Genomic DNA, 16,195 nt, shown 5'->3' on the forward strand with positions numbered 1-16,195 from the left:
TGGTTTAAAACCTCCTCTTAGGGCTCCATGCTGTGAGGTCCTGCATACCCCAGAACCTATTTGTGACAAAGTCAAGGTGGTAATAGTGACTGAAAAACCTCTTACAGGTGAAGTCACCACTCCTGTTCTACATGCCATGGAAGATGTGTTGTAGACAGAAAGGAGCACATTTACTATGGGTCGAATATCGAGGTTTAATTAACCCTCGATATTCGACCGTCGAAGTAAAATCCTTCGACTTCGAATATCAAACGATCGAAGGAAAAATCGTTCGATTAAATCCTTCGAAACGAACCATTCGAAGGATTTTAATCCATTGATCGAACGAAATTCCTTCGATCAAAAAAACCTTGGAAAGCCTATGGGGACCTTCCCCATCGGCTAACATTGATGCTCGGTAGGTTTTAGGTGGCGAAGTAGGGGGTCAAAGTTTTTTTTAAAGAGACAGTACTTCGACTATCGAATGGTCGAATGGTCGCATAGTCGTGCGATTTTTAGTTCGAATCTTCAATTCGAAGTCGAAGTCGTGGTCGAAGTAGCCAATTCGATGGTCGAAGTATCCAAAAAAACACTTCGAAATTCAAAGTATTTTTCATTCTATTCCTTCACTCGAGCTAAGTAAATGTGCCCCAAAGTGTCTGTCAGAGAATGAGCATGCATACGGATAATGACAAATGTGGGTTGCATGTTAACCCTGATTGTGTGTCAGAATGTGTGACACAAATATGTGGCCAAGAAGGACACCCTACAAAGAGTGATGGTAAAATGCAGAGCATGCATAATTTAGCCAAAAATGCAGAGGCATGTGTGTCTGACATTGCTAACAAAAGTCTTGCCTGGTTTGATAAGAGGCATGAGAATGAAATGTGTGTGGCCACTCCCATAGATACACAGGTGTTGGATCCTTGTGGTATAGGCTATAAGGTTGCCTTACAGGATTCATCCAGAAAAGTCATACCTTCCATGATTGGGGGTAGTTCAAGGAAAAATAAGCCTCTCTTTGTATGTAGGTTCAGGCTTAGTGACAGAATATGTTGCAACATGTGATGAAAATAATTACCGGGGTTCAGGTATGATAACCTAGGGACGTAAGGAAAACAAAAGTGGGAACAAAAGTTGATGGGGCCTAAGAGAGATTCAAACATGGGTGTGTACACTCTGATTGAGTTGCATGTGCTGGATCTTGTAAATGCTAAAGACAAAGTAACGAGACTGGAGATAGAAATCCCTTTAAGATAATGAGAATTTCTGTTGGGGGTTTCAATTTGTTCCACCCCTGGGTTGAAACAAAGGGGGAGGATATGTAAGAGGTGTCTATTAATAGATCATGATTTTGTGTGTATTTCATCAGCATTAGGCTGGTGAATAGTAAACTCCAGGGAAAGTGTGTGTTTCTGCAACTGTATATTTTGCCAGCTCAGGAAAAGCTGGATAATAGGTCCCTGGAGTGAATGGAGGATAGCAGGGTGGGTCTTCGATTCCTTGCTCCATTAAGGGGTTTCAGCTGCCAAGCTAGTGGTAGCTAGGTAATTAGTCTACATGTGAGCTGCAGTTAAAAAGAGGTGTGGGACTATACCTCAGAGCTTCTCCCCTGGTGACCTCCTGGAGCTGGAGGAGGGTGAGCGGCCATGGACACCTCCAAGTGCAGGAAGGAGGTGTGATTGTGTGTGTAGCTGGGAAGGTGATTGAGAGGGATTCTCCACTGACCTTGAAGTGTTTGGAGAGAGCTCCAAAGGACTGGAAAGAGGAAGAGAGGAACCCCTCACAGAGACGGAGTGTCAAGTGTGAGTCCAAAAGAGGATTTTGGGACTTGTGTATGGTGAAAGCTGTAAGTGCTGGGAATTTGTGTTAATGTGTACGCCAATGTAGGTGTTGAAATGGGACTGTTAATCCTATATGAAGCTAATATGTTAAGAAGTGGATTTTGTTCCTAATTAAAAGTCAGCCAAAGTGCATTTAAACAAACACAAACAATGGATGTGTTAAAGAAGCGGAGCTCACCCTCGTGCAGCACAGTGTCTCCCTGTCGGTTGATGCTCTCGTGGGAATCCAGCTACTTCAATCTGGAAACTTCTATACAACAATTTTACCCGCAGTCAGGCGCTGACAAACATCCAACGGAGTCACTGCTGTGATTTTTCAATGCAGCTTTATTTCAACACATTATGTGACCTACATTGGCAGTGGGCATCCAAAAGAAGGCATTTTATTTTGTTTTTCTTCATTAGTAGCCCATTCAGGAGCTTTTAAAATTCGATGAATATGTTCCAATATCCGAATTCTAGTTTGCCGTTAAGTCCTACCCATATACATTTTATTACATGGGCATTCAAGACAGTAAATAGCCTTAGACTGGCATGTATAAAAGCCTCTGATCTCATACAGTTTATCATCATAAATACCTGATAAAATTATGTATTTTTCATAAAGGGACAGGCCTTGCATGAGCAACAGGAGTTTCTCCTTTTTAAGATCATAATGTTCTTATAGTCACTCATTATTACTCTTATGGAAGTGACTATGGCACAACATATCTTCAAGATATGACTTATTTTAGCGGTCATTAACACTCGCTTAGGAAGGGCTTTTTAAGATCTGGGTCAGTTAACAAAATATGCCAGTTATAACATCCATTTCAGCTCCAACGATTCATTATTAAATGTGGATATAACACCATCATTTTTCCTTTTCAAATTAGGCATTAACAGATTAGCTGGATTACTCATAAGGGCTGTTTTAAATTCATCATTAATGGCTTTTGACGAATAAACGCTGTCTTTGAACATAGTTTTAAGTTCATCAGACTGCTTAAGAAAACATTCTATTTCAGAGCAGTTACGCTTTATTCTAAGAAACTGACCTACCAGTCTCCCTGTGATCAGTGTCTCTGGATGTGCACTGCTAGCATGTAACAAGGAGTTAGTTGCTGTGGTTTTCTACATACATCTGCACAGATCCTGCCATCAATTATCTTAAAGAGCAATACATCCAACAAAGAAATCTGTGTATAAGAATATTCAAGAATCTGGTGTTAAGTGAATTCATATTCAATTTTGCTACAACAGAGCTCTACTGAGCCATGCTATATAATATAATATCAATGTATCATATCTAAATAAGAACATGTTGGGTATAATCCAGTAAATCTTGGAATGCAAACTCATGCTTCCACCAGCCAAGAAAAAGATTGGCATAGATGGGAGTGCAGGCCACACCCATCTCTGTCCCTCTAATCTGAAGAAAACATTTTTTCCCCAAACACAAAGAAGTTGTGGGTCAAAATAAATTGGTGGGAGAAAGCCATTAAATCAAACTGCATCCATTCCTGCTAAATGGGGAATACCTTAAAATAGTACCTCTACAGATGACAAGCAACACATCCTTATCCACATTAATATCCTCTAGTCGAAGTAACACATCAGAGATATCCCTCACATATGATGGGTCTACTGGGGAGATCATTCCTGCCTGAAGGGCTGCCAGCAAAACTTTGTTTAATGACTCTAGACAAAGGGTGTGTGAAATGCTCAATTGAAAGGGAAACTTTTTAAATGGAAGGGCTAAGCATATCCTAACAATCCATAACACCCATGGGTCTGATGTAATCTCTGATCATTGTGCTGCCTAAAACAGAATTATGCGAACCTGCCTAGTCTTTTACTGAAGAAATTTCCCTTGGATGGAAACCGGGACCTGTTCTTATAGGTCAATATGAGCCCTGTCCATACCGGGGCAACTCCTGGGCTTAACTTGTGAAAGAGTTTAGTAGTACAAGTCTGCCCAATAATTATGGCTGCCCTGGAAATAGCCTGAAGCACAGCAAGCTTTGAGGCCAGTTGTGTGGTTCTAGGAAGGAGTTCAGTGTCTAGACCTTCCTTTTCTGCCTTTACTAGCATCGGAGCGAGTGGAGCAATTGCATCAGCATTTTAAATTGTATGCTATGTAAAGATTGGTCCATTATATCGGACTTAAGCACCTCATTACCCAATATAGAGATTAATGTAGGGTCTTACTCTGGTGCAATGAGCTCTAACATATCAGGTATGCCAACATGTGTTCTGAGTATAAGCTCATCCTCTCTGACTAGAGGTGTTCTGAAACTGCAGGAAATTGTACACTTAGCTGGAGGTTGTTTTCCCTGCAAATTAACTCTCGTCATTTGCAAATGACTCCACTTTCCTTTGTCTCCAGAGGTATGTGAAAGGTTAACCTCCTCAGACTCCCAGCTTTGACATAATGGGCAAAGTTTCTTCATCTGATGTATTAAAGCCTGCAGATACTGACTTCCCAGCAGGTGAGTAGGTGCAGCTAAACCTACCCAAATGGGCCCCTTTGACTGAAGAGCTGCCCTGGGCAAGTCTCTTATTCTTGCCTCCAACTGGAGCAGAGACATTTCTGTATGCTTTTTTTAGTAGAGGAAACATTTTTTAGTAGAGGAAACCCCCTTAAAGGAGTTGTGCACCTTCCAAACACTTTTTTTCAGTTCAATTGTTTTCAGATTGTTCCCCAGAAATAAAGACTTTTTTCAAATACTTTCCATTATTTATTTTTTTTACAGTTTTTTCAAAATCTAAGTTTAAAGTTTAATGTCCCTGTTTCTGGTGTTTGAGTCTGGCAGCTCAGTAATTCAGGTGCAGACTCTAAACTGTTACAATTTTGCAACATTTAGTTGATACATTTCTCAGCAGTATCTCTGGAGTATTGGCAAATATTGTATCAATACTAACAGCTGCCTTTACTAAAACCCAGGAATTCTGCTCAGCAGGGACAAACACAAGAAAACAACTAGGTGTTTGAATGTTAACAGCCCCCTTAACAGCACAACTACTGCCCTTACTAGGGTTGTCTGGGGAAGAGTCCCATGAAGAAGAATATATCATTCTGTGCTTGATCCTCTTTTCTCTTAAACCCTGACTTTTGTGTCAGAACTTCCTCCTCAGAGGAAAAAATATAGTTACTGATGTATTTTAGGCTGCCCCTAGAAGGAACAGCCCCAATCTCAGGAGACAGTGCCATGGAGTTCATTGCAGATATAGAAACTGCGGTCTCCTTCTTGCGCTGAGGTAAAAAAATCTAACTTCCACTTAGGATGTCCCTCCTTCCTGCTGTCTGTGACATTATTATCACAGTCAGGGGTGCTTCGCCAATGAGGCGAGTTAAGGGTCGCCTCAGACGGCAGCGCCCCACTAGGTACCAGGGGCAGCAAAAATGCTGCTCCTGGTATTTTAAGAGCGAATTTCCAGGGGGGGGGGCAGCAGCAACTCACTGAGGCAACTTTGGGCGATTATTGAAAACGCATCGCCGCGTGTGCATTAGCGCAGGCGACTTTGCATTGTAGCCTATGGGGAAAAACGCAGAGGCAGTTCATGGAGATAGTCGCGCAAAAGATGAGGCGATTAGTCGCCAGGCGACAAAATCTACCCGAATCTCCTCGTGTGGCCTTACCCTTATTGTGATTGTGTGGAATTATCATCCTATCTTGGAATCTGAGGAGCAGACTTCCAACAAGGATAAATAACACACATTATTGCTCTGCCTCATTGAGTAGAACCATAAAGTACAAGGAAGAACTAGTGCATGAGATAATACACAATCTGCAGTATTTTTCCCATAACAGAGGCACAAGGAAAAGGACAGATGTAACTTTGGTGTGACAGGAGACTGCAATTACCCCCGCTGCCTATGACTGGAACTACAACTCCTAAATGCACTATTCTGCAGTGACTAAAAACTACAGCTACTGTGATTGTGTTGCACAGCCCTCAGTTGCACTGTAACTACAATCTAAAGTGTGTAGAGTAAATGAAGTCCTTATTAAGGATATCACATGACAGAACACGTGTGCATTCTTCTTTTTCTTTATTCCTTTCACCATATGTGGAGAATTTGAGCTAAAGGAAAGGCCAGAAAGGAAGAAAAGTAAAGCACTGCAACCATCCATTGCTGTATCTGCTTAGAAGATAGTTAAATAAGGCTGACAGGAGAAGGCTCCTCCCACTGACGAGTGGATTCCCTTCCTGTGTGATTACTCTCCTGAAACTTGTGCTAGTTTTTAAGGCAAGGCAGCTGGGAGCTGGTTATGGAGGGGAATCCCAATACTCCAGGCATGTCTTTAGATGTGCTGCTGTCTGCAAGGCACTTTCAGAATTTCTGCAGGAGCTCATCTGACTATGGCAGCATGATAGAAGAGATGAGAAGGAAGGAATTTAGCAGAATTAGAGGTAAGTTTGAAATGAGTTTGAGTAATATAACTTGCAGTGTGCTTTTGTACATATCAATATGGCTGATCTGGTTACACAAGAAACATAAAACAAGAGCTTTATTAATAGGAGTTGTACTTTGTGTGCCAAGGGTGCAGTTTGTACCTATAGCTATCCCATGCACTCCCAGAGCATTTGACAGCTCATAACAAACAAAAAACAAATATTTTCAAACTGTTTAATGATAGATTATTTGGCTAGAAATGTGAGCAGCTGCAAAATGTTAATAGTTTGTCACATGACCGGCAGAACTTTTTAAAGCAGAAAAAGCCTTGCAGGAAGCATGGAGAGAATACGCAACAATTGTGGAGTGGGTGTGGCTCAAGGACACTGCCCTCTGTGCTGGCTGCTATGAGGTGCTTGTTAACCCAAAGAAGAAAGCCTTAAACTTTTCACTTTCATATTTCACTTCTGTTTAAACAAATGCAATCAGATTAATTTTGTTTGTTATTTTTCATTGTAATGGATATAAAAGGATTAAGATATGCAATTATTGCCATTTTTTTATAGAAATAATGCAAGTTCTTTTTTGGGTTGGCCATTTTGCACTGCTAAATCCTAGTTTATAAAAAAGTTAAAATCTTTTAACTTTGTTTATTTATGTAAAGTGGCAACACCCTTGCTTGACTGGTTATTACAGATACAGTCACTGAATGACAAGGAATATTGAATCTGTGTTATGTTACAGCTGTGTTCTTATGCATAAATTAGTGCCTCACTGAAACTGTTTATGCACACCTGAAAAACATGAAAATTAAATAAAGGTTACATGTCAGTTTATGAAGTGCAATAAAAAAAAAAAAAAACGCATACTGCTAGGCATGTATGTCTTCTGGCGCTTTTGTAGTTCAACACTGCTCCATCCCGCCCTTCCCCCACAATGTGTGTAGTAAAAGGTTATGGCAGATAAGATTTGTCGACCTGCAGTTCAATCTGTGCTACATCATGTGATCTCCTGAAAATGCTTTCAAATGGCAATAAAGTAAATATCAGTTGAGACAACATATGTAGTCCTTAATTTTCTAAAATTTCCAAAAATGTCCTCACCGGGCAAGGAGATTTGTCACCCATGGTAGTCCAGATTAAAACGCAAAGACAAATCTCCTCCATCTGCTAACAGCAGGAAAAAATTGGCGAAATATATTGCAGATGCTGGTTGGAGAGAGAAGAAAGAGAGAGGAGTGACAAATTAGAGTCCTGAAGCAGGTCGAGTACCCGCGGGTTACCCGCAAAAAAAGCAGAATGAGGGGAGGATTTTCGGATGGGGATCTGCGGGTCCAATAATATAGAAACAATGAAACAATATCCTAAAAGGAACAGAAGGTATCAAAAAATTTCACTTTAGGCAGGCCACTGTCTAACCAAAACCTGGCCTACTTAACGATGAGACACTGCACATAATGCCTGTCCCAGGTAAAGAAACCTGAATCAATTGTGTAAGGGCAAGACATCCTATGGTCAAAGGGATACAGAAATACCCTAAGTCTTTAATACGTCCCAATTTTTCAACACTACCTATGTGACCCAGTATATATTATGCAGATTATAGTACAATATTTACGCCAGCATATATTTTAGTAATTTATCTCCTGTAACTCACCCATACCACATTTACAGCAGGAGATCCATATAAGGCAGCGTATAACTGGCTTAAATCTTTATAGTCTTAATATCTGCAAAAAAAGCAATATACAAGAAGGCTAACATGACTTTTGTTACAAAAAGCAACTTAAACTGTATTGATCATTCATCCCATGATGTATGACACTTTCTAAGCGCCTAATCCACCTGGCTTCCCTTTGGAGTAGTTTTTTATTCCAATCCCCACCTCTTACTGGTTTTGGAACTACCTCTAACACTATATTGTATAGGTCAAAGTGCAATTGAGTTTTAAATGGATGCATGTGTTAATGTTCCTTATTCACTTGATAAAGGGTATTGAACCTGAAATATGCTGTGTTTACCACTGCCTGGAATAAAAAGTTGTTTGCAGTAATACTGCTGGAGTCCTCTTCCTTCTCCTATACTTGGAAATTTTTAGCTTTTCAGTGGAGACCTAGAGGAGGTTCTATCTGGAAACACCGTAAGGACCAAATAGTACCTTTTAGAATACTACATTAGTGTTCCCTACATTTTTGCTTTAAACATGTGACAGCACTAAAATGGCAGCACAGACTCAACTCACAGTAACCATGTAATCCAGTTTATCACAATTAACTACAGCCTCAACACACACCATAACATGTGACCACACCATGGCAGGACAGAACGCTCACAGTAATTTATATAACATTTAACTACAGCCTCAACATAATGATTTATGAGCTTTAAAAATATTAGAAGTATGATTTTAGTATTATAGATTTTAACGTTGTAGAGTGAAGCCATGTGACTAAAAGGAAAAACTTCTTGAAAGTAAAATATTTGTTTTTATCACATTTTTTCAGTGAGCACATGATTTTGTGAGGATCTCTATACTGTTATTCAAAGCCCATAATTTTATGTTGCATTTATTGTTTTTAGATAAAAATGGTTACATTGGCCCCCTTTTTCATAGGGTCAGTAACCTGGATAAAAACAAAGACCAGATTAAAACTGCTTAGAATAGATCTAACTAAACACTATATGCTTAAAAGAGAAGCACTGCATGCTTTTAAATGCTGATTAACCAGTAGGGTGACTTTCATGCACATTCTGGATTTCATACTCCTTGTGATTCCTAACAATCAGTATCTGTGCAAAAATGTATTTCATTAGCAAATCTTACTGATAGGACACCTTAGATAACATACTAACATTTTAAGGCACTGGTACTTACTGTTTAAACATCATTGCAATTCCTTTTAGTCATTAAAGAAAAGGAAACTAAACATGTTGTCTTGTAGAAAAACCTACAGAATACATTCTGAAGTGCTCTTGAACAACCTGAAGTTGCATCCATTTTCATGCACTACACAATGGGGGCCTATTTATTAAGACTTAAATATTTCTGTTCGATTTTTACGGGGATAAGCTTTAGAGGAAAAAAGACCCTCACATTTTTTTCGAAATGTATTATGCTCCAAAGCTACTAAAGATCTTAAACCAGAAAATATTACAGCTAAAACCTGTTGAAGTCATGTAAAAGTCAATTGCCAATGTCACTTTTACAATTGAAAGATTTTTTTTGCCTTCATGATCTTCAAAGGGTTTTGGGCTGTTTTTAGTTTGAAAACGCGAAAAGTTTGAGTTCAGGCAACATGATTTGAATTGTTTCTCGATTTTGTTGAGACTGTTCCCATGTACAATTTTCGTTCAGATTTTTTATTAAATTAAGCCAAATCATGGATGGGAGTAAGGTCGAAATTTTATTTTTAATATAATGAGAAAATGTTATTTTTTTATAATGACAGGATGTTAATGACGTGATTCCGAGAAAATTGCCTCTGAGTGAAAAATAGTATTTGTTTTATAAAAAAGCAGCATTGATTGTGATATGTGAGGCCTAAAGCAGCAAAAAGGATGAGGTTTAGGTGGAACTGCGCTCTATTGATATAGAGTAAGGGGCAGATTTATCAAAATGTGAGATTAGAACAGAAAAAAAACACCTATGTTCTATTCATTCCTATGGAATTTTTAGAATCTCATTTGTCAATAGAGTTCACCATTTGATAAATATGCTTTTAAAAATTCCACAGGAGTTTTTCTGTATGCAGTTCTAATCTCACAATCAATATTTTAATCAAAATAAGATGTTCATCTGAACAATGTTTGGAATTACCCATTTTACTTAGATTTTCAGAGAGAGACACGCTATACCCAGCAACCACAACATTTACTGCCTTTCTTCCTTAAATAAGGGTCATGATGGAACTCCACACTGCTATTATATGGAACAAGCTATTATTATTTTGAACAATCCTCAATTAATGATTAAATTGCACAGAATCATCAGCATGAATGTCATGACTGTTGGGTCTATTGCCTTTTTTTTTTTACTCTAATACACATACTAGTAAATAATTTGCCATGTAGAAATATAATTTCTACCAAAAACAGTAATTGATCAGGTTAGTGATGTCAGACTGCTATTAAAGGAGAAGGAAAGGTTAAAACTAAGTAAGCCTTATCAGAAAGGTCCATCTAAATATACCAGTAAACCCCCAAAGTAATGTTGCTCTGAGTCCCCTGTCAAAAGAAACACAGCATTTCTTTCCTTCTATTGTGTACACATGGGCTTCTGTATCAGACTTCCTGCCTTCAGCTTAAACCTCATTGCCCTGGGCAAGAGCATGCTCAGTTTGCTCCTCTCTTCCCACCCTCCCTTCTCTACTGTAATCTGAGCCCATAGCAGGGAGAAACTCAGGCAGGAAGTGATGTCACACCACATTAATACTGCAACTCCTATCCTAAACAAACAGAGAGTTTCTAGAGCTGTTACTCGGGTATGGTAAAACATTCTACAGAATAAATATTGCATTCTAGCTTGCACTATTGCAGCTAATCTATTGGCAATAAAATGCCTCCATAGCTTTCCTTCTCCTTTAATCTGAACACAACTGAACATAGCTAAAGTTGGGTTGAAAAAAGTCCATCAAGTTCAACCCCTTAAAATGAAACCCGGTGTCTACACACACACTCACACACTCACACACTCACACACACTCACACACTCACACACTCACACACACTCACACACACTCACACACACTCACACACACTCACACACTCACACACTCACACACTCACACACTCACACACTCTCACACACTCACACACTCACACACTCACACACTCACACACACACACACACACACACACTCACACACTCTCACACACACTAACCTTCCATACACTCACATAAACTGCACATACCACATACCATTATCTATACATCTGGCAGTGCATTCCTTCTTAAGGACTGGAGTTCAAAACTGTACTGCATACTCCAGATGAGGTAAAAGTATGTTAATGCCCTTTTTTATACAAGACAGTACTTTATTTGCTTTTTGTGTAACCACAGAATGACACTGAATGGAATTATACCCCCAACACACTGCCATTTATTGTATAACTTGAAATTATATTATGTCTGCCAAAGTGCATAACCTTGCAGTTATCAACATTGAGCCTTATTTTGCATTTTGCTGTATGAAACTTATATTTCTGCACAATCTAGTATTATCAGCAAATAATAGTACTGTAAATGTCCACCTCCAGGTCATTCATAAACAATTTGAAAAGCAAAAGACCAAGTATAGATGCCTGTGGTACTCTGCTAATAACACTAGTTAGAAAATGTTCAATTTTCCACTACACTTTGTAATCTATCTTTGAACCAGTTCTCTATCCAAGTACAAATACTATGTTCCAGGTGAACATTCCTTAATTTAACCATTAACCTTTTGTGTGTTCCTTTTTTAAAACTTTAGCAAAGTCTAAGTAGATTACATCCACTTTTATCCCAGATTCAAGGTCCCTGCTTACCTTCTCATAAAAAGAAATTAAATTAGTCTGGCAAGATCTATTATGTATAAAACCATGCTGGCACAAACTCATTATTATTTGCAATGACGTTGAACCTCATATCCCTTAATACATCTTCTAAAAGCTTTTGTACCACGTCAGACTAACGGGTTTATAGTTCTGAGACCAAGAACAGGGATCCTTTTTGAGTAGCAGCACCACATTAGCAATTAACCAGTCTCTCTGCACCATGCCAGACCTTAATGAATTATGAAAAAGTAAAGAGGTTTGGCAATAACAGAGCTCATTTAGTACCCTTGGATGAATACCATCTGGTCCCAGACCATTGTTTTAGAAAAAAAAGCAGGGATAGGAAAACAATTGATAGGGTAAACAAGACAAACCGACACATTAAGATGTGTCGAGTCATCAAACAGGATGGGTAAATTGATGCTAATCTCTTCATTATATTTCTATCTCTCACTCTCCATCTTACTCTATCTTTCCTCACTGACAACTGGTACCTCACCAGTGGCAAATACATTTAGAAATTACTTTAAAGGGGGTGTTTGCCTTTTTGTTAACTTATAGTATGATTTGTAGAGTGATATTCTGAAACAATTCAAAATTGGTTTCGTTTTCTTGTTTTTTGAGTTTCTTAGCACCTCTCCCATTTGCAATTTCAACAATTAGGTTGTTAGGATCCACATTGCCCTAGCAACCAGGCAGTGGCTTAATAAGAGACTGGAACATTAATAGGAGAGAGCCTGAATAGAAAGATGATAAAAAAAAAAAGTATCAATAGCAATAAATGTGTAGCATTTGTTTTGTAGATGTGGTCAGTTTGGTTAGTGGCCAGTAGAGTTCTGCAGCGGGTTGGGTACCCACGGGTTACCCGCAAAAACCTGCTCTATCCTACGGGTTGCGGGTAGAAGTTTCGGGAGCGGGTATTGACGTGGGTTGGCGGTTCTCCGGGTTTGCGGCTTGGTCACAGGCTCTTCTTAATAGTGAGTTTTACTCCTTTTTTGTCTGATCACACCAACTTCCAGTGATGTAACTTCTGGTTTACAATGACAGAACTTCCTGTTTCTTGATGGTCAGCGGATCTGGTTGCGGATAAGGTACTTCAGGTTCAGGTCGGGTAGCGGGTCCAAGGGGGCAAGTATGCGGGTTGCGGGTCGGGTTTGGGTTTAACAAATTGGTTCTGCACAGGACTCTAGCGGCCAGTTTCCAGTTTTTGAAAGCTTGAAAGAAACAGAAGAATAAGCCAAATAATTTAAAAAACTAGAAATAAATAATTAATTAAGGCTATATCAAAAGTTGCTTAGAATTAGCCAGTCAATAACATACTAAATGTTAATGGGGAACCACCCCTTTAAAACCATTGAAAAGTATTAATTAATGTTTATTGGAAAGCTGAGATCTAATAATAACACTGTACAGGTATGGGATCCATTATCCGGAAACCTGTTATCCAGAAAGGTCATCTCCCTTATCTCCATTTTATCCAAATGATCCACTTTTTTTTTCTTTTTCTGTGTAATAATTAAACCGTATCTTGTACTTTATCCAAACTAAGAGAATTAATCTTTATTCGAAAAAAAGCCATGCTATTCAGTTTATTTAATGTTTACATGATTTTCTAGTAGATTTAAGGTATAAAGATCCAAATTACGGAGAGATCCATTACCCAGAAAATCCCTGGTCCCGAGCATTCTGGATAAGAGGTCCCATACTTGTGATATATTTTTTTTATGATTTATTTATTTTTAATTTTTTTTGAAAAAAAAAAAAATTCTCAAATTTGTCAGGGAATATAGAACATATATATGTGTGAAAGGTTGTAAATAATCTGCATTCTTAACTGAAAAGCTAGTTAAAGTTTAAAAAATGCATCAGCACTTTTGCATTAGTTCAAAGTCTGCAAAAACTGAATGAGATCAAAAGCCTTGAAACCGTGGGTCAGCTGTGTTGTGTTGGACAACAAGCATGTCTCACAAATGTCATAAAATTGCAAATTGCCACATTTTATCTATAATTTTATTAACATAAACTTTTATTAAAGAGAGCCATCATAAAATATATTTTATGACAATTAATCCTTAGTAGGCAAATGAAAAACAAACTCTGTAGAACACAACTGTACAACACTGTTCAAAACATGTTTAAAAACAGGTTGAACTGGCAATCTGTAGATTGTGGCAAATGCCAGAGGGGAAATGTGAAACGCAGAGACGCTATTTTACTTCACATGCTCTTTTCTAAAGCTTATTCATTTTTCTCCTTCCAACTGAATCCAAATTCTTTAGAAGACAAGTTAACTGAACACAATGACAGGGCAACTAAAGTATTTTACTAAAAAAAACATATTTATTAGGTGTAAAAAGCAGTGTGAAATAACATTAATATTTATAAAGCTCAGTATTTTTTATTTTACACTACAAAATATACTATTTTTTGAATAGCTTAACCTATTTGATTCAATGGGAAAAAAATTATCGGCAACTTCTAGAGGGCATCACTGTGTTAAAGAAACACACAAAGCCATTTTTCCCTTTCCCTTCCCAGATGCTGTTTTATGCTGGAAATTTACACAGAGAAATGTAATTGCCTAAGATTAATAAACAGCTTGATAAATGTGCTTTATTTCACAAAGTGTCTGGCATGCCTTAAAATGTAATCATTTTGTTACAAAGAATGTAAATTATAGAAATTCCCCTATTCTGAAGGCTGCAGGTCCCAAGAATTTCAGGGTTGTCTCCTGTCTGGTTTTGACGCAAACAGCTCAGTTTTCGCAAGGGCAGTCCGGGTCAAAACTGCCTGCCCCATTTTCCAAATTGAAAAATCTGGAGTGGCCTCTTCTGGAATTACATGGTGATCAGCAGCCTATGATCAATGCTTCACAGCCTGCCCCTGAGATCACAATGCACCCCTTAATGTCACCCATCCTGCCCCTGCACAGACTTATAGAAAGAAAAGGAGGCAACTATAATTCCAAATAACAAATCCCATATCTGTATTTCCATTCAAGGGGATTTTTAGGCTGTGGCAGAAGCATTGGTAAGCAAAAGTGCCAATCACATGCAGAATGTTTCTTATCCAAGTGAATAGGAAATAGCTAGTGAGAATGGCATAGTGGAAGGTTTGTTCTTACCACTGTACAATAAGCCTTAACATCAACCAACCAAAAAGCTATGGCAAACAATTTGTAAATGTAGCTCTTTTCTGCTATTGCAAGATATCTAGCACTGATTTTATTCCTTGTGCAGCTACAGGAGCACTGTGTCTCTGCTACAGGGGACAGCAGGTACACACAGACTGAGCTCTAATTATGCTCTGTGGGAACTTCTCTGATCTGAAGCCTGCCACCCAGGAGCAACTCCGTAGAATATTGCAGATGGTTTGTCTGAGCTGCTGAAGGGAATCACCACTTATGTGGCAATTTCTTCCTGAAAAGGACTCCCTTTGGCTTTCTGTGCCCAGAGAAGAGCCCTGACAAGACCCCCCTTTCTTTCCACAGCCTAAATAGATTTGTGCTTTTCTGCCACTGTGTTTCCCTACTGACTTACACACAGTAATATCTGGAACCTTGCAACTTGCTTTCACTCTGTAGCTCCTCTCTCCCAGCACTCCATGTGCAGGGTTTCCTTCCTGTCAGTTCACAGTGGTGAGAAGTTCTCCCCCCCCATACCTCCCAACATTTTGGAAATAAAAAGAGGGACAAAAAAAGTTGGTACGCATAGCGCAGCGAATTTTTTTTGACCACGCCAATTTTTGTGGACCTCCTAATTACCATGTTCATTTTGTAAATTTGGCAGATTATGAAATGTTTAACATATTTTTGTGGTGTTTTTCAGTTATTACAGTTTTGCTTATGAAGGTGAATTGCCCTTTAAGGGTCTGGCCACACGGGCAAATTCGGGGAGATTCGTCGCCAGGTGATGAATCTCCTCTTCTTCGCAGCGACTTTTCTCCCCGATCTGCCTTCCCCTGCGGCTAAAATTAAAATCACCTGGGGGCAGGCACTCAGTGCTTTGTTTTCCGAAGTTGCCCATAATTGCCTCACGAGGAAACTTTGGGCGACTTCGGAAAACGAAGCGTTTCGAGTGCCTGCCCCCCGGTGATTTTCATTTTAGCTGGCAGAAGGCAGATTGGGGAGATTAATCGCTGTGAAGAAGAGGAGATTTGTCATCTAGCGACTAATCGCCCCCAATCCTGTTATCTTATATTGTTACAATTACTTATTTGCTTATCTAGAAATTGTTACAAAAGTATCTTATCAGCAGCTGTGGCTATTCTGGGCTCTCTGCCAAAAGCCAATTAAGTTAAACATTGTTTCTTTTTCTGGCTGTTCAGTGCAGAGAAAAACTGGACTTTCCAGTAGAAATGAGGGACTGTGGGTTGAGCTGTCAAAAGAGGGACTGTCCCTCTAAAAATGGGAAAGTTGGGAGGTATGCTCCCCCTCGTTGCACAGAACAACATAGAGGAGA

The 16,195-nt window shown here is 39.0% G+C and overlaps 1 protein-coding gene across 1 annotated transcript in view; it reads left to right on the top strand.

The window, feature by feature from the left end:
• Positions 1-5,889: 5,889 nt before the first annotated feature.
• Positions 5,890-16,195, top strand: part of LOC108720028 (molybdenum cofactor sulfurase) — a 189,410-nt gene continuing 179,104 nt past the window's right edge. The window contains exon 1 of the mRNA XM_018269391.2: positions 5,890-6,221. Coding sequence (XP_018124880.1) covers positions 6,080-6,221 — 142 coding nt within the window. The 5' untranslated portion in view covers positions 5,890-6,079. The remainder of the gene's footprint in view (positions 6,222-16,195) is intronic.

Source organism: Xenopus laevis, chromosome 6S (assembly GCF_017654675.1).
Source record: "Xenopus laevis strain J_2021 chromosome 6S, Xenopus_laevis_v10.1, whole genome shotgun sequence".
Classification (NCBI taxonomy): Eukaryota; Metazoa; Chordata; class Amphibia; order Anura; family Pipidae; genus Xenopus; species Xenopus laevis.